Source organism: Thamnophis sirtalis, unplaced genomic scaffold (genome assembly GCF_051295495.1).
Source record: "Thamnophis sirtalis isolate CommonGarterSnake01/CBP01778 unplaced genomic scaffold, rThaSir2_p1.2 scaffold_10, whole genome shotgun sequence".
Taxonomy (NCBI): domain Eukaryota; kingdom Metazoa; phylum Chordata; class Lepidosauria; order Squamata; family Natricidae; genus Thamnophis; species Thamnophis sirtalis.
Window position 1 is genome coordinate 58166345 of NW_028261390.1, and position 19873 is coordinate 58186217.

The following is a 19873-nucleotide window of genomic DNA, read 5'->3' on the forward strand; positions in this document are numbered from 1 at the left end:
TGAATTTCTTTCTATGGTAGTATAGAGCAATTGTAAAGGGGCAACAGAGAATACATAATTTCAACATATTGCATTGAGAAACAAGACATTTTGCTTTAGAGGAAGTTATAAATGTATACACATTAGAGACCTGTATAAATCTATAAAAATAGTTTTTAACAATGTGGACAGTAAAAAGAAACATTTAATATCTTCTCCATTATATTTGTACAGAAACATAAACAGACGCTAAACATCTTTCTATATTTTTATTTCATACAAAATGCTCATCATTTTCTGTACATAATTAAAAATAGTGTACCTCCGTCAAAGCAAATATGAAAATATTAACCCATCTACCATCGAGGTACGAGGTTTAATTTTATAGATTGTCTGAAAATATATTCTGTCCTAAGGAGAACTGCCCGTGTTAGGCACTATAGATGGTGGGGGCAGTGGAGGTGGGGGTGGAGGAGGTAAAGATAACATAGACAATAAAGGCTCATAGGTGTTCTGAGAGCACGTAGGAGGCCACCCCCAATCTACTGGTGGGGGTGGGGGAGGGGGTGGAAAATTTGTATTATGATTAACAGTTTCAAAAGATGGGGGTGGGAAAGAATACTGATGTGTTCTCATACTTTCCAGTCTCTGCTGCTGACAAAAAGTAGGTGGTTTCGGCAAGTGTCCATAGTCAGAGGAATAATATTGTGGAGTTACATTCTGCTGCCTATAGAAACGTGGAAAAGGAGCTACATGAGGAGGTCTGCCCCATGAAAATCTGGTGTTAGGCTGTCCTCTACAATATCCACCTGAATATTCTGAAGGAGGTTGTCGCCTGGACTGATAATTTGGTCCATTGTCATCTACAGAAGGAAACAAAAACACACAGAGATTAGCATAATGTAATATTTTATGAATGTTGTAAAAACAAGGTATGCATAATGCTATGTTTTCCCAAGACAACACTGTTAGTTAAATAAACCTAAATTCTGAATAAACTCTTGGCCTACTGTATAACAGCCATCAAATTGTGTACTAATCATTTATTTTTTATATATTTTATTTAAAAACATATGCTTTTTAATATTATGTAATACCTATTAGGTTGCCTAATAGAAAACCCTGAGGTTACATTTTATTTTTTGAATTATGAGCAGCAAAGAAATAAACTTTTGTTTTTAAAGAAAAAAATAACATCTGTTGGCCAGATAAACTATAAATCTTAAAAGAGGCAACTGTGAATAGTTCAAGATGAGTATTATTTTATTAAACAGACATTCTTCAAGAATATAAAAACTCAGAGACTGACAATTACAAATACATTTTGCATTTGTAATATATGATTATCCATGCTCCATTTTCCAACATTCAGCATTACATAAGTAAAATTATTGATCTGCTATTTTGACAAAGGTAGCATTATTTTTTTCAGCAAATACCAAGAATTGTTAACCAATATTCTTTTGCATCGCACTATTTCTATTTACTTGATGCCTAAACAGCTGAAGAGATCGGTTCTTCCACTTTTTAATAAAGGGTATTTTTTATAAATATAAAAATTCTAAATTTGAAAGGCTCTTAAATATAAAGTCAAAAGTGAGGAATGGATTATATCAATATTAAACAAATAATATATAAAATTGGATTTCCAGGTTCTTTAAATGTTTATTCAATATTTCAGAACAGCAGCTACTTACTGCTATCATTTTGCTGTGATCTGAGCTTCTTTCTTTTTATATTCTGAGATTTCCTGTGTGATTTTGCTGCTTTTTCTTTTTCATCATCACTAAAATCTAAAACCTAGAAAAAATGAAATAAAAAAACTGAAAGGTTAAAAAAAAAGGTGAAGGTTTGCATTTTATAGCACTTCCACAATATCAAGTCATTTATCTAAGAACATATATCTAATAACTGCAATGTTTTGGATTTAATTCCAAAAACATGCTTCAGTGCAAATAAACACATAAGAATAGCATTTCTTTGCAACTCTGTTAAGATTTGCGTCTTTTCACACAGCATGTATGCCCTTAAAAAGTTGCATCCCAATGTACCTTTTCCAGATTATTTCCAAAATACTTCAATTGAAAATACTTTTCAATTAAGAAAGAATTCAGAGATTACATGACATAAAGTCACTTTACTACTGGACCACCTAGAATATTAGATTTTTGTGGCTTGGAAGAATAAAACATGGAGAATGCTAGAATATTCTGTTTCTGGATCTGCAGGTTTGCATATCCCTACTGAATGGTATTCATCATACTGGTAGAAGTGAACTTCTGAAACCTTTCAATCCCTTCTCCGCAAGAATCCCTCAAAAAACCTACAGATGGTAGATCTGGTTCCTCTTGAATATATGAACTTTGGCATAAAAAAGGAAAGAGACAATCCTCAAAACTGTGTGGCTTGCATCCTAAATTTTTAATGAAAATTAGCACGTAAGGATCTCTCTTTTGGACTTTGGAAAGGGGATTTTTTTATATAATCGTGAGATATGAGTGGGAAATGCATCACCAACAACTCTTTGACTTATTAAAAACAAATGGACTTTGAAAGAAGTTAAATTGAAGTTATCACTTCAGGAAAAAGTATAAGATTCTCCATGAGGAGGAATTCATTTTCTCAAGTTGATTTTTCTTGTTAAGTGATATTCTCTGCATATACGTATATTATTCTTTTAAAAAGAAAGGAAGTACATTTTGAATTGGGAAAACTGAAGTGCAAAATCAGTATGCAAAGGATATCCTTGCCTCAGGAGGTGGCTCGTCATCATTTTTCCAAGATGCATCTGATCCCTTTTCTCTAGAACACAAAAGAGTTTTTTTCTTGTAAAGAACAAAAGATAGATTCCTATATGTACACACACAATAATATCAGCATTATTTGAAAGTTAATATTATCTAAAATAAAACTAAGCCATGGTGCTTCACAACAAAAATGGCAAAATCTTTTGGAAAGTTACCAGATGTACATTTTCAGACACTCTCTGTGGACAAGCACTCTCTCCACTGAACCGGCCCCTGGTGCCCAAAATGTTGGTGCTGCTTCTCTAGAACAGCCTTCCTCCACTGGAAGACCAATGCTTTTCTGACTAGAGTGGTCACAACAATCATAATTCAAGTTACTATGACTAGATAAGATTATATTCAAACACACGGGTGGATAGCAAGTAGAGGAAGACTGTTTTAGGGAGCCTTTGCAGAAAATCCAGCTCATGACCAAAATTCTAAATACAGAATGAAGTTATGAAATATATGAGGAAACGCGTATGGTAAATCTTAACTCTTAATTGTCAAGATATAGTTAAACATGCAGAGATAGGTCATTAGGATTAGGTCATTAGAACCTAAAGAGGAGGAGGAAGGTGTGTTGGATATGATCGCCACCTTGAGTTATTTGTAAAAATAATAAAGGTGGTATAAAACTAAATAAAAATAAAAAAGATAATAAATTATACACCGCTAACAAGAATTCATTTTTTTTACTGTTCAAATTTGCAAACTATTTGTGTGTATGCATGTATATATCAAACTTTTAAAGCCAATTTGGTCTAGTGCAGTTTCTCAACCTTGGCAACTTGAAGATGTCCGGACTTCAACTCCCAGAATTCCAGGATGCTGGCTGGGGAATTCTGGGAGTTGAAGTCCGGACATCTTCAAGTTGCCAAGGTTGAGAAACACTGATCTAGTGATTTAAGGTTAAGATTTCTAACCAGGAAATTCTGGTTTCTAGTCTTGCCTGAGGCATGGAAAGCTGCCTGAATAACTTTGGGCCAGTCACTCTCTCAGTCCACAACATCACACTCAAACAACAAGTTGATCAATTCCTGTCTCAACCAATGGATCAACACTTGGTTGATCTGGAAAAAGTAGATCTTGCACTTGCAGGAAAAAAAAAACATTAGATAGAAAAAAATGTATACATCAAACTTACTGTTTCAATTTTTCTGGAAATATGTACTGAGTGAAGCTTTCCACAGCTGGAGCAAAATGTACTGCATCTTTTATTTTAATATCTTTAGACTGAATGTGCTCAGCACTATTAAACTGTACTACATAAAAGGGATGTGACACTGGGCCAAATATCTCAAAGATCTGCAAGACAACAACAGATGTTATTGCTTCATAAAAGCAAGTTCTGTAATTACGTGAGTACATTTAAAAAGGAAAGTTATTGGGGAACTACGAATTCTATAAAATTCAAATTTAACTTCTTATAACTGTTCTAAAAGCATTTTTAGTATTATTTATTAATATAGGGAATATTTACAGCTCATAGTCTTGAACTGTGGAGTCCTTGGTGCTCTCTGAGCTTGTCTGTTTACTTGTAGATGTTTCCTTACCCAGCTAGGTAACATCTTCTGTTCTAGTAAGGAGTGTGTTTAAGAACTGCCTGAATTTCCAAATAAGGAAATTGCAGAATATCCCAGAAAATACAGGTTTTAGAATCAAATAACACTGCCTAATTTCAAGTTCAAATGCTAAACTAATTTTTAAAAAAATGCTTTAAAATAACATTCCACTTTAAAAAAATAAATTCAAATTTTTCAACAATTTTGTGAACCGGTAATTATCTATATATTACTAAAAATCTTGGTCGGTACCCCTTACCTGGGGTTAACAATGCTTCTCAGGGCAACAGCTTTTGAACCTCAAATGGGCTGAATTGAAGAATGCATCCAAAATCCAGGACACATGATTTCTGTGGGATTTGGCAAATTTGTGGTCACTTCACTGCTGCCCAGAGGTTCAGTAGACTGGTCCTGCCCTGTCTGGAGGCCAGGTAGAACCCTCCCTCCTTTGGCTCCTGGAGATCAGGTAAATCAATCCTACTCTAAACCTCTATGATGGGCTGGTTCTGCATTACGTGCCATAGGTGGCCAGCCATGGTCAAACCAGCAGGAAGTTGAAAATTGCTCAAGCTCCCAATGATTTTTTTGACCTTGGTCATGCTACATCTTTATTTAGTTAAGGAAGTATGAAATGAGGTGAAGGGTTGTCTAGTTAATAATAAAAGTTATGATAATTCCAACCTAGAACAATCAACTGATTTCTAATCTGAGAGCCGAGGTGGTGCAGTGGTTAGAGTGCTGTAGTGCAGCCACTTCAGCTGACTGTTATCTGCAGTTCGGCGGTTCAAATCTCACCGGCTCAAGGTTGACTCAGCCTTCCATCCTTCCGAGGTGGGTGAAATGAGGACCCAGACTGTGGGGGCGATATGCTGACTCTGTAAACCGCTTAGAGAGGGCTGAAAGCCCTATGAAGCGGTATATAAGTCTAACTGCTATTGCTGCTTATTTTTTGTTAATTGACATAACAAGCATTTATCTTATAAAATCAGTTTTATTTAACAACTGGATTAATTTAGGTGCATGGTAGCAGTTTTAGGATTACTTTAGGAAAATTCAGCAACTCAACTTTTTTTGTTTAATTTTTTACACTCACTATTCTATTTATTTGTGTTTCATTTATTTTTCAAGCATATTAAGAAAGACAAGTCTTATACAAATAAGTATGTAATGAAAAGCTAACTAAGCCGTATCAACAAATGTACTGTATTATAAAAATATACTCCTGAGCTAAATTTTCATAGCAACATGTGCTTTACAAACCAGGTAACATACAGTATTTTCCTAAAGAACACTTACTATTGTAATATTTCTCAAAAATGAATTTATGCTGGTAATACTTTTATGGTTGGTCAAACATTGTTTTAATGGCATTAGCAATCAATGAGAAAGCATGCTGGAACAATAAAGACACACGACTAACATATTAATTGAAATAATTTAAAAATTATTTACTTTTCCTAATGAATGACGATTTTCCTTGAAAAGTACTGTATTTTCATTCACTGGAGGAAGTCCCTTCTCGGACTCAATTATTACTAAAAAAGAAAATAAACCTGAATATTTTGCTAAATTCTTCCAAAAACAAGTATTAGCTTAAGTATCATTATCAATGAATGTCATAGGCATATTGAAAACAAAGGCTATAAATTGTCATACTTGCAATGATTGATACCTTATTAGTTACACTTTTAAAAAGAACTAATTTCTTTAAATTCCAACTTTTCTACTTCAATTTGCAAATGGGACTGATTTAAAACATTTTAGCTCTCTATATAGACTTACTGTAGACTTACAATTTATATTATAATATTCACTGATTGTAATTCAGATATTACAGAAGAAAAAGCAAGAGTCATCTACAATATATAGCATAAAGACTGCAACAGCCATTATATAGGACATTATACAGGCAGAAGACTAGCAAAGTGCATCCATGAACCTCAATTTCCTCAATGGATGAATGGCTGCAAAAACGGGTGGACTTAGATTGTTTTGATTGAAGAAAAAAATACAAATACTTTTATTTCTACTTGGAAACTGCTTCTGAACTTTGTGCTTGATGTGGAAAAAAATGAAACTTTGATTTTGGATTTTACTGATTAAATTTGTTCTTATATAAATGGCTAGTTTATACTCTTAGGTAAAAATAAAAAGTTGTTGTTATATAAATGGCTAGTTTATTCTATTAGGTAAAAATAAAAAGTTGAGGTTTGATGTTAATGCCTTATTGTATTGCATCAAAGGGAGTAAGAAGTCAAATCCCCTTTTCCCCTTTTTTTCCTTTGCTTTCCCCCCTATCCACTTCCCTCCCTAATTTCCCTAATAGTTACTTTTGTATTGTCTTTGTATGTCATATTATAAATTAATAAAAGATTTTATATATATAAAAGGACAGAACCAAGCCTCTTCTCTTCCCTTTTCCCTTTCCTAATTTCCCTATTTACTTTCATATTTCCTTTGTATGTTACATTATAAACTGTATAAATTGTTTAAATCAGAAACAATTATTTGCAATGAAAAAGGTCACATTGAATAGTGAATGGCCTGTATGGTTCATTCTACAAACAAGTAATTTAAAGACATGCCTGCAAATGCTAATGCTGTTGAGACTGTATAAATGCAAAACATTTATTATGTTTTTATTATTACTAATAATAAATAATAATAAATAATTATTACTAATAAAGGACAATATTTATAGCTCAGAGTTGAAATGATGGGTCTTTAGTGCTCTCTGGCCTTGGTTGTTTTCTTGCAGACATTGACTAGCACTGGTGATGTTATATAGTGTGGGTAATAAAACTTATGCAACAAAACAACCAGGCTCAGAGAGCATCAAAGATCCCTCAAATACTATTATTGATTTTGTCTCAGTTTGGTTAGGTGACTAAGGTGCAACTTTTAGAATGCATTTAAAATAGATGAGATGCTATATTAGTTGGTGGAATTATTGCTGAATTTTGTGCATGATTGCTCTTTTGACCTAACAGGAAATTTCTAGTTTTTCCTTTACGAGGAGAAGGTGGAGTGACTATAAAATGTTATTGAAAATCAAATATTTTAAGGGGATGCAAAACAATCACAAAAAGTCACGAATCACTCACTTTTGTATTAAGCTATCAAATTCTCCATAAATAACTACATAATAAAAAAAAAACATTTTCAGGGAACACAAAATGCACACTCCTACACAACTTCTTACCTTGATGTTCAATGATGCTGGAAACTTGTCCAAAAGGCATTAATTTAACAGATTCAGGAAGAATTATCATTAGGTCTTCAATAAGAGGTGGCTCCTGCTGAATAAATAATTTTAAAAATCCATTTGCATGCTAAGGCCCATATCCTACTTTTCCAATCTAAGTGGCTTAATTAATATTCACTATAGACTATAATTATTTTATTACTGATATTAATGATTTATGCTGACAAGCTCTATGCTAAAGATAACTACAAATACACAAAAAGTACTTAGTGTCTCTTCAGTTCTCTAGAACTAGAAAATGATTGTACTTGTGCACTCTGAAAATTGGCCAAAACCATTTCAATCTTCTGAAAATTGGGCAAAATTGGACAATTGGCCAAAATGAGTAGCTGAAATAACTGAGCAAACTGGTACTTTTTTTCTTTTTAGAATACATTTGTATAATATGGATGCATTACATGGTTGTAAGGTAACAAAAATAACAAGGGAAAGGAAAAAAGACCTGGAAAGTAAATATGTCTTTGTAGCCCATCTTTCTTCCACGCCTTGTGTATGTGACCAAAAGCGGAATTATTAGCACTTTTATGTGAAAGATCATTTCAAATCAATTAGAAAGTACATAAAATATAGCACAACTGGATAAAATTCCTCATCTACAAATAATTCCACTTCAAAGCAACAATTCTCAAGGAAAAAATAGATATTTATAAGGGGAGTGAGCATAACCTAGCATTTTTCCTCTTTGTTCCTGCTTATATTTAATTCACCAATTCAACCTTGCAAATACCTACCGCAAAGAATTTTTTGCAATTGTTTTCCATGCTAATTTAAGCTATGAATAAGAATATCTGATTGCAAAAGAGTCTGCTATAAACAGTTATATGAGGGATCAAAGAAATAAAATACCTCAATTTGCACAATATCCTTCTATCTGTTGTCCCTCCCCATAGTCATTATTTTACTAAATGTAGATTGGTGATAATTTTTCCTAGGTAACACCCAAATGTGTTTTACAACAGCAAAAACACTTACTTTTTTAGTCAATTCACTTTTTTTTTTAGTAGCAGTAGAATTGTTTTCATTTTTATCTTGTTCATCATCATCAGTCAATAATGGAGGAGAGGAAGAAGAGGAAAGAGAAGATGAACTGTCTGCATCAGTATCACTGTAAAGGGAGATACTATTTTTCAACATATGTTCTGCCACATTAATTTGAAATAAGCATTAGCAATGATCATAAGGTTTGACTTGGCCTGGAATCTCCTTTTTAGTAATAAGTCACAATGGGCATAAAGGACTTGTGTCAGGTGTACTGCAGGTTGTGTAGTGGCTATTAAGAAAACCCCCTCCATTTTGCATAACAACCTACAGTCCTGCAAAACTGGAAGAGGGAAGTTTTTAATAGTTCGTTGTAAAGTTTAGAGTTATTAGGGTTACCTGTTTAGTCTTTAAACAGCTTTAAAAAGGGTGAGTGTCAATGCATTATTTGCCTTATATTTACAGACCCCTCGCATCTTGGACATAAATTGTTTCAACTCCTACCCTCAAAAGGACGCTATAGAGCACTGCATACCAAGACAACTAGACACAAGGAAAGTTTTTTCCCCGAATGCCATCACTCTGCCAAACAAATAATTTACCTTGCCACTGTCAAACTATTCACTAAGGCTGCATTACTATTAGTCTTCTCATCCTTCCTATCACCCATCTCCTCCCACTTATGACTGTAGGACTGTAACTGTTGCTTGTATCCTTAACAATTTATATTGCTATTATTTCCTGATTGCTTATTTGTACCCTTTGACTATCATTAAGTGTGGTAACTTATGATTCTTGACGAATGTATCTTGTCTCTTTATTTACAGAGAGCATCTGCACCAAAGGCAAATTCCTTGTGGGTCCAATCACACTTGGCCAATAAAGAATTCTATTCTATTCCTATTTTTTTCTATTATTTCTTATTATTCTTATTCTATTATTACTCACCTAAACTGGCTGACGTGACTGTAATAAAATAATTACAGATTCAGCTCGCTTCCTCTGGCTGAACCAGACTCAGAAATAAAATGTGAAGAATAATAAAATAATAAAATAAAATGGGAACTTCCCCGAACTCACCTGTCCGATTCCGAAAGGCCCAACGACCCCTTCTCGCTCCGTTGTGCCACCGGCGTCTCCTTCGACAGCGCCGCTTCCTCTAGGAGACCGAGCGTTGCCGGGTGTCCGTCGAGGCTCCCGTTCTGTTCGCTGTTACCGTCCTGAAAATCAGAGGAGGAGGAGGACGGCTGAGGATGGTCCGCCACCTTGGCTTCCTCGGACGGCTGGCGCTCCTCTTCTTTATCCGACGGTGCCTCCTCAGCCGGGCAAGCGGGAGAGATCCGGCCGTTGCTATCCTCCACAACAGCCGGCTTCTCTTCAGCGGCGTCACTGGAGTGAGGAGCATCTCCCGCCACGCCGCCGCCTCCCTTCGGGGCGACCCAGGGAGGCTCTGGCTCTGCGGGGTCTCCTTCCCAGAGGCGCTCCGGGGAAAGCGGGACTTGCTCGGCGGCCTCCTGCGGGCTCCCCGCCCTGGCATCGGAGCTTCCCTCGCAGGCGACCCTCAGCGCCTGCAACTGCTCTGCCATTATGGAGCCGGCGAGGCCGGAGTCGCCGTCCGGCGGGGCCGAAGAGGCATCCATGCCCGATCCACGTGCGGCTACACGAACCGATGACAACAAGAGAGGGCGCGCTATACTGACGTCACGTCCGGGGCGGTTTCTTTACAAGGGAGCGAGTGTATGCGGTGTAAACCTCGGCAACTTGCAGACTTGTGGACTTCAACTCCCAGAATTCCTCAGCCAACTTTGCTGAAGAATTCTGGGAGTTGAAGTCCACAAGTCTTAAAGTTGCCAAGGTTGCAGATCGCTGGTGTAAACAATAGGAAGCTCACAACTTCTGGGGGATGCTCCACGCCCATCTTCTTTTAGATCAGCTGTCAATTACAGTTTCCTATAGTACACACCATCAGTCTCGAATAATGTCATGACCCACCCACGCCCACAAAAACACACTTATCAACCCTCTTGTGTTTACACAAGCATTTTGACATCCGCAGAATCCTTGACACACATGATTCAAGGGGTTACGAATTGCCCCATTAACTCCAGTTTAAGAACCATGGTTATAGATAGGTGTGAAGGCTTGATGACAGGCCCAAAGCTAATCTCCAAACTGAATTCTTCCAAGACCTGAAATTCTGTATTCTGTATATCAGTGTTTCAGCCCCTCACGTAGCACTTAGGCAATTGCAAATGGAATCTCCTGTTACAGAGAAGCCCAGGTTGTTCATGTGTTAGGAGTTTGTTCATCATCATCATGATGAATAAAGTGTCACAGAGGTGTCCAATTTGGGTTGGTTTTGCATGTATCTAAAATTCTCACATAAGGACTCAATCTGATGTGGGTTTTGTGTTTTTGTGTAAAACGAGAAAACACTGGCTAAATTGGATTTATGTTATGTATTTAAATGACTCTCAGGAGGGATTCTGTGCAAGGTACAAGGCTTAAAACCATCACTACAACATACTGTATAACTATTGATGCCCTGGTTATACGACACTCACAATAAAAAGTCACACCACCAGCTGAAATTATTAATCTCTGGCCTAAATGCCTGCAGGACCATGTGGATCTAAGAGATGCTATTCCACAGGACATGTGCAAACACAGAGATGGCAGGATCCTGCAAAGTGGCATGTTTAATGAAATGGACTCTGAGCATGTCCCCTCTGCTAGACCTGGTTTAGATGTAATAAATACTAGGTATATTGTTTCATTCTATTTCATTGATATTTAGAAAGCTAAATTATTAAAAGTTTGCTGTGCATTCCAGAGGTTAGTTTATCTTTTCACCCTTCTCATACTACATATTATAGGAAACTCAGAAAAACATAAACTATTGATGGTTGTTTAATAGGTGAGTGGCTTCAGAATCTAAATATGAGTTCCTACGTAGTTTTATGTGGAAGACATAAGCATTTTAAATTTCTCGTATCAGAAATCTTGAGCCCTAGATTCTTAAAATAACTCATTTCTATTCTTGACAACAGAATGGTAGTCTATTCATTCACTGAAACATAATAATGGTCCTAAAGGACAGCGCTCCATGTTAAAGATAAAGGCACTAATAGAGCAGACACTTTCAATAAAAATTAAAACAAGAAAGAATTATATTTAACACATTAAAGAGTTGGAAACTTTAATGAAATAATTGACAGATTGAATATAATAACCATTTTTTCATTTAGGTGATTTTTATGAATTGCATGGTGAATTGTATAAGAAATTAATTTATATGAAATGTAGACAGTATTAAATCTTTTGTAAATTACTGTTTAATATTCACATTAGTGCTGTTAAATGCAGTACTCCAGCAGGCTGTAACCTTAATTATTTCTGTAGTTTAACTGCCACTTTCAATAAGCTTCTATTACCACAATATGTCAAGTTCAATAATATTAAATAATCTAAAATTATTGAAATATGCATTTTTCTCACTCTCCTTCCAAAAGTACACTTTAATCTTTCATTTGTTAAACAAAAAGGGAAAAGTAGTCATTGTGAATCTTAATAAATACTGAAATCCATATTAGAAATACTCAAATCCATGCATCTTAGAAATCACCAAATTGCATATGTTTATGAGAACTTCAGGATGTTATATAAAGATACATTTTATCCCATCATTGAAAATTATAGTTTTCCATAATTCTCATTAAACTTGTTTAGACCTGTGCCTCTAGATCTATGTTCCTTAATTATTCCTATTGTTCTTGCTCCTTTTAGTTGGCAGATTTTGATGTTGCTAATGAATTCCATTGTGAAAGGTGTTATGGAGATTTACATTGAGGATCTGATAAACTAGTCATGCCTGAAGGAGTGTGGATGACATTGCAATAGAAGTTAGCAACTAGGGGGTAGATTCTGACCACCAAAAATTTTCCAGAGCAAGAAAAGATCATCCACATATGTTCTGACCCCCCTCGTCCTATACCAAAGCACTCCGAGACAAAGATACTTCAAGGATTTATTAACACACAGACAGGACATTGGCAGCAATCCAGCACAGTCCAGGCCTTGGTAGCAATCCAGCACAGACAAGACGTTGCCAGCAATCCATCACAGACTAACCTTGGCAGCAATCCAGCCTGCCAAGCTAGCCATGAGAGTTCTCCAGCTCTAGTGAATACGTTGACTCCTGCAAAGGGCGTGTGCACAATTATTCCTTTTATAGTCTTGAGAGGAGCCTAATTACCACCAGCTGAGTGCTATTATCTCCTGTAACTGCGTAACTGTTCCTTACGCCTATTAGCTCTCCGTTGCCGGGCATCCAAGAATAACTCCCTTGTCTCCTCCCCACTGCTCCAATGCATGACGTCACGATCACACTCCCTTGTCTCCTTCCCACTGGTCCAAGGCTTAGGCGCCTCCTGGTGGCCAACTAGCCTCTCTGGTCCCTGCTCAGAGTTGGAACCCTGTCCAAGGTTCTCCACATCCTCCAGAGCCGACTCATAAGGCCCCTCGCTGTCGGAGTCTGGTGGCGGCTCCGACGGCTCCTGCTGCGCCACAACACACATGTATCCTGGACTGTTTCTTTCAAGTACACTAGCAGGATCCAATTTTTTGGTGTGTGGGCAGCTGGTGAGATGAGCAATTGGATTCCATCTAAACTCACAGTTGTAAAGTAGCCTATATGGACATAATGTTCAACTGAGCCTCATTTTTTAATTACTTTTGGAATTACTTTTTAATTGCTTTTCAAATATCAAGAACTTTGAAAGAGCAATTTTTAATCTGTTTCAAGATTCCATATGGAAACAGATGTGGTCTGAAGCTGCAGCAAATAACTGCGGACAGGAATATAATTCAAATGCCCAGCAAAGAGTGCATGCCTGAAAAATGCTAATTGCAACCCACAATATATTAGCATACTCCAAATACATTTCTAGAGTTACAAAGCCAAAACCGTTGGTCAGCCAGTCCAAGAATCAAAGAGTCACAAACAAGAATCAATAACAAGAGTCATAAATTAGGATTTTGAATGGTTGTTTACAACAAAGACTCCAAGCAATTGCGGTGGCTGCAATTATTCATTCTTCATCTTTTGCTCACTTCTTTATGAATCTAGATCTTTGACCTTTGCAGTGGTGGGATTCAAATAATTTAACAACCGGTTCTCTGACCTAATGACCATCTGGGTAGGTGTGGCTCGGTGGTCATGTGACTGGGGTGTGTGGCCAACTCAATGTCACTCACATCGATGGGCGCTTCGCCTTAGCTGTTACAATGTAACAAGGGTTAACAGGAGAGGCAGTTTTTATAAGCAGGGCAGTAAAAATTAAGCTAGAAACAACACCAGAATGTTTCCTTCCTCCCTTCCTTACAGGAATAACCCTGGAAAGTGGAAAAAAACAAGATGGGATTTCTTCCAACAACTGGTTTTGCAAACTGCTTAGAAAGTTACCAACGGGTTCTCCCGAATAGGTGCGAACTGGCTGAATCCCACCACTGTACTTCTGGATTGTGTGTCATCATCTCACTACTTTAGCTGAACAGGAGATACCTGTGTCTATTGAATCCTGGCTTAATGATTCCTGAGGTTGACAATTGTGAAGCACTGGCTCAGCTGGACCTATATTTGGAGGAGGGAATAAATGACAAAAGGATGGCTAGAGTGTTGCTTTTGGAAAGTTATAAACTAAGTAAAGATGCAGATGGGTTTTAAATATTTTGAAATTAATTTTAAGAATCCTTTCTGTGTCTATGGAAATGTTCAAGCAAAAACAAAGCAAGCTCCAGTTGCCTTTTGAAAAGTACCCTTTGGTACAGTCCTTCCCATGGAAAATAGCTGTTGAATTCTGAAAAAAATCACAGAAGTTAAATGTTGAAATTAAAGATTAAAAGAGAACTTTGGACATAGTAAAGACAGGTTATTTCTGAACAATGGACTCAAGTTACTTTTGCAAATGTAAAAGTAGTGTGCAGTAGATGTTAGGGAAAAGAAATAACTTCTATCAAACAAGACTTTGATTGATTTAAACCTAGAATTAAAAATGATAGACTACAAGAATGATCCGGAAAAATACAATACACTGTACATACAAATGAAAGTGGCTGATAACATTGAAAAAGGATGTACAAATAATAAATTAGAAAAGTGACTTGGATAACTTTCCTATATTAGTTTATAAAAGAGGCCTGTTAAAGGTTTTGAAAGATTTGATGAGAAGGGACAAAGAAAAAGAGGAAAAGAAAATCAAGTTCTAGAATATTATTTGAAGGGATTAAAATCCAAGATTGTTAAAAGTAAAGGGAATTTTGTGTTACTGGACCTACTTCAGCATCTTAAATACAAAGATTTGTGATTAGGTCCAGTTTTCAGTGTTTCCATCGATATAAAATTCCTATCTTGTGAAACTTCTAGAGCAGATCTTACGAGCAAGTTACCACTATTACTTCAGAAAACCTATCCTTGTTTAGGATTGTGGTCTGAGCTGTTAAAGGGATTTCGAGAGAGCTGCAAACTGAGTATTGTATAAGGCAGTGTTTCTCAACCTTGGGAACTTGAAGATGTCCGGACTTCAACTCCCAGAATTCCCCAGCCAGCATTTGCTGGCTGGGGAATTCTGGGAGTTGAAGTCCGGACATCTTCAAGTTCCCAAGGTTGAGAAACACTGGTATAAGGGACTTTATATTTCACACAGATTGTGTAACCTTCTAATAAATGTTTCTCTTAAAAAAAAGTAAAGGGAAGGAATTTATTTTATGTTGTTTTTAGTAATCATCATCATTATCAGAGTTGGATGGGACCTTGAAGAGCCGAGGTGGTGCAGTGGTTAAATGCAGCACTGCAGGCTACTTCAGCTGACTGCAGTTCTGCAGTTCGGCTGTTCAAATCTCACCAGCTCAAGGTTGACTCAGCCTTCCATCCTTCCGAGGTGGGTAAAATGAGGACCCGGATTGTTGGGGGCGATATGCTGACTCTGTAAACCGCTTAGAGCGGGCTGAAAGCCCTATGAAGCGGTATATAAGTCTAACTGCTATTGCTATTGCTATTGAAGGTCCTCTAGTCCAATTCCCTGCTTAAGCAAGAGACCGTACACATCTTCAGACAAATGAATATCCAATCTCTTAAAAGCTTCCAGTGATGGAGCATCCACAAACTCTGCAGGCAAGACAATCCACTGGTTGCTTTCTCACTGGTAGGAAATTTCTCCTTAGTTCTAGGTTGTTCTCTCCTAATCTAAATGGTTACTTTCCATCCATTTTTCTTGTTTTGTCTTCTGGTGCTTTGGAAAAGCTTTAATGGACTTTGCTGATCAGGGATGAAAGCAAGATTTTAGTGTTTGTTATATAGAAATGAAGAGATTGTTATATTTTAAGAGAAGTTAGTAAGTTGTTAAAATTGTCTATACTTGTGAAGAGGGGAGAACTTACTTCTTTATATATTTCTTTTTTTTCCCCTTTGCTATCCTTGTTTTTCCCTTTCTTTTCTAGTTTTCCTTTCTGCAGCTGGAGCTAATCTGTAATTATCAAAGAGAACATATCCTATGATCCTAAAGTTATGGGTAGTTATCAGCTATTTGCCCTCATAATTAATTTCACTAAATCTACAATACAGATACGGTACTATTTCTTGAATTCTGCTAAATTGCTGCCTATTTTTGCTGTCACTTCAAAGCAACACGCACCCCAAATCCTCAGTAACACCTTCAGGCAAAAATGCTCTGCCATGAAACTTCTATTTTACTTGTTCAGAGCCTTTCCCCCTCATTTTCATGTGCAAATGGTGGATACAGCAATAAGTGCATTCTTAATCACATACCAATTCCAAGAAACTGAAAGTGGTTTGTCATGGACTGCATTGAACTCGCCAGACTATTGGCTCTCTTTGACTCATGCAATGTTGGTAAGGGCAATCATATCACTGTCACCGAGAAATGATGTTAAGGATGATGCTCTTACACTACTACATACTTTTGAAAGTCCTGTATTCACATAAAAACACAACTGTTTCCATAGTGATCCAAACTAGTTGCATTGGTTGCCTAGTGACAGAGTTTATCAGTAGCCTACACTGCAGTATTTTCTACAAGGAAATAGTTATACCCAGGCATCCAAATAGATGCTATTTCTACTGATACTTCCCATGTAATAATGGGAAATGTATTATTTAATGTGCATTAAATATATATTATTCTGCCTTGGAGGACTGATATATAGGCAGATTTCCGTATTTACTTGCATTGTGTACTGAGTTACAGATTTGACTTTGCAAAAAAAAAATATGTAATGTTCAATAAAATATGTTTTAAGTTTGGGAAAAGAGAATATTAGGGAAAAAAATTAAACTGGTTCCACCTTAACTCTGATCAGTATAAAAGTCAAGAAGAGAAAACTTGGTCAGCCTTTCAAGAATCTATGACTATAGCCTATAATCAATAAAGTAGAAATCCAATATTTCTTGTGATTTTGCTTCCTGATCTGGTCTACCTTAAAAGGCTGACACATTGGCAGGAATGTGTACATGTACTGAATGTGTGATTCAAGGGGGCTTCTTACTCAGTAGCTTATATTCCATTTTTCTCTGCTACTAAAGTCCAGTTCATTATTTGAACAGACTTGTAGATTCCTCACTATCTGTGCATGCACATTCAAGTGAGACTGAAAAAGCGACAAATTGGAACTATTTCAGCCATGTCACCTTTGTTCTTTCTTGCCTACTCCATCCTGAAAATATACAGGCGATGCTATGATAATGGAAAGTAATGTTTTTGAGCCAAGAGGGTCAGCACAGATTGTTTTGAAAAAGAAAATTATACCGTGTAGGTATCAAGAAGGGCATCCAGCCAGTAAATGCTGGACCTCCATTCAGTCACCCCATTCAACCCCATACAAGGGATTGCAGGATCATTGAAGGAAAAGAATACCATGCTTCTTTATAGCAATAGCAGTTAAACTTATATACCGCTTCATAGGGCTTTCAGCCCTCTCTAAGCGGTTTACAAAGTCAGCATATTGCCCCCACAGTCTGGGTCCTCATTTCACCCACCTCGGAAGGATGGAAGGCTGAGTCAACCTTGAGCCGGTGAGATTTGAACCGCCAAACTGCAGATAGCAGTCAGCTGAAGTGGCCTGCAGTACTGCATTCTAACCACTGCGCCACCTCAGCTCTATAACTAGAGCAGCCTTCACTTAAGGTGTTTAAACAGAAGGTAGTAACAGGCTAAGTCCAACCATTTCAAGTAAACCATTTTAATATATTTTCAGTGTAAGCACCACCAACATACACCTTGCAGGCAAGGAAGAAAGGTAAAGTGATATCCCAATGCTGAAAATATTATCTACTCCTGCACACTGGGTGAGACGTGAAGTAAGTCACCAAAGGAAGATGAAAAGGAGTAAACTGAAATACAATGCAGTAGGGATATCAACATCCAAGGTACCTTAGAAAATATTCCTTACATACAGGAGTATCTAATACTAGAAGTTAAAATTAGATCAGCCCTCCAGACATTACCAAATTGGAAGGCTACAAGAACTGATGCAATATCCACTGAATTGTAGCAATTAACAGAAGAAGACTCAATCAAGGTTCTCACCAAGCTATACCAGCAAATATGGTATATGGAGAGCAGGGGTGGGTTCCTGCCAGTTCTAACCTCTTCTATAGAAGAGGTTCCACAAATCTACAGTGCTGTTTAGAACCGGTTCCAGCTCCCTCCCCCCCGCCCATCTGCACATCATCAAGATTGTTTCATTGAAGATATGCAGACAATGCAGGTGTGGGTTCCTGCCAGTTCTAACCTCTTCTATAGAAGAGGTTCCACAAATCTACAGTGCCATTTAGAACCGGTTCCAGCTCCCTCCCCCCGCCTGTCCGCACATCATCAAGATGAAGAGTGAGAGGATGAATTCTGGGAGTTGAAGTCTACAAGTCTTAAAGCTGTCAAGTTTGAACACCCCTGGTTTTTTTTTTCTAAAGGGTTAAAGGTGCAAGGTCTTGTAACTTGACAACTTTAAGATTTGCATGCTTCAAATGCCAGAGTTTCTGAGCCAACATTTTGGTTGCTAAGCAAGAGTGTTTTTAAATAAGTTTCACCACATTTTACAAGTTGGCCATGCCCACCCAGTCACATGGCTGGCAAGTCATTCCCACCTGGTCACATGGCCGGCAAGCCACTCCCACAAAGCAGGCCACACCTACAGAAGAGGTTCTAAAAATTTTGAAACTCAGCACTGATGGAGAGTAACACAGTGGCCAACTGATTAGAAGAGGTCAATCTACAAGGAGATGTAGCAGAGTATATTAACTGTCTTACAATACCCGTTTCATAGCAGCAACATGGACATATTCAGTTACAATGGCAATGAGTGCACCATTGGAGGACTTTTAAAAATACTGTAGATTGTCATGAAGAAAATCTGTTCATGGAATCAAAAACAACTCAATGGTATATGATTAGTTAAAGTAAATGAGACAAGTTAATTGATTTCAGCATAACAACATGGTGCCAAACTTCAATTCTACTGTTTAGCACCTCAACTACATCAAGCTGTTGCATTTAAAATAGAGCTATTTTTAGTTGTGTAAATTCTGAATGTAGGTAGCTGAATGTAGACTCTTTTTTGATCTGCAGCTTTTATCTAAGAGAAAGGATCCTTTGTAGTTTTATTTCAATAGCAACTATTTTGCGGTTTAATGACTCTGTTGTATAACCTGCATATTTGTTTGTCCCCTGCCTCACATAAGTCTTATGTCTTTAAGAATTCTTTTCTTAAAGGTTAAAAAACTAAACCATTAGGTTAAATAATAAATTAAAAGCTAAATGGTGAGGTGATAATAAATCCCATAGCCTTTTTGAGACTGAGATCAATATGTGCAATTTGAAAAGACTATGAATTAAAAGTAGATATTTTGGTCAAAATTTGTTTCCAGTTGTGGAAGATTCTGTTTCTAAATCTGTATGTGCAAATATGGAGTGCTCTGGGATACCTGTGCATATATGTGAAGGTAAATGCTTCAAAATCACTGCAGGTACTTCCCACCAATGCCAGTTAGGGCTGGAAATTCTGTCACTAAGTGGCATCACCATAAAATGAAATGTCACATGACCATGCCAACTTACATTAATTTCACTGTGGTTGTTAAATAAATTACCATGGATTGTTAAGTGCAGTGTCACATGACCATAATTCGCAACTTTCTGCTGGCTTCTCCATTAATTTTGCTTGTCAGAAGCCAGAAGTGAAGATCACAAATGGTGATCACTTGACTGAAACACTGGAAAACTGCTGGA

At 37.0% G+C, this 19873-nt stretch overlaps 1 protein-coding gene across 2 annotated transcripts; it reads right to left on the bottom strand.

Annotated features, from left to right (window-relative positions):
• Window positions 1-234: 234 nt before the first annotated feature.
• NAF1 (nuclear assembly factor 1 ribonucleoprotein) lies at window positions 235-10250 on the bottom strand. 2 transcript variants are annotated; one of them, XM_087724672.1, is made up of 8 exons: window positions 9654-10250; window positions 8568-8700; window positions 7533-7626; window positions 5783-5865; window positions 3913-4073; window positions 2730-2781; window positions 1677-1779; window positions 235-842 (listed from the first exon to the last, which is right to left on the bottom strand). In XM_087724672.1, the coding sequence occupies exons 1-8, from the start codon at window positions 10211-10213 to the stop codon at window positions 391-393; spliced, it is 1638 nt and encodes a 545-aa protein (XP_087580798.1). In that variant the 5' UTR covers window positions 10214-10250; the 3' UTR covers window positions 235-390. The 2 variants fall into 2 exon arrangements, with proteins under 2 accessions (XP_087580798.1, XP_087580797.1); XM_087724671.1 differs by having other exon boundaries at window positions 7533-7629.
• Window positions 10251-19873: the final 9623 nt, after the last annotated feature.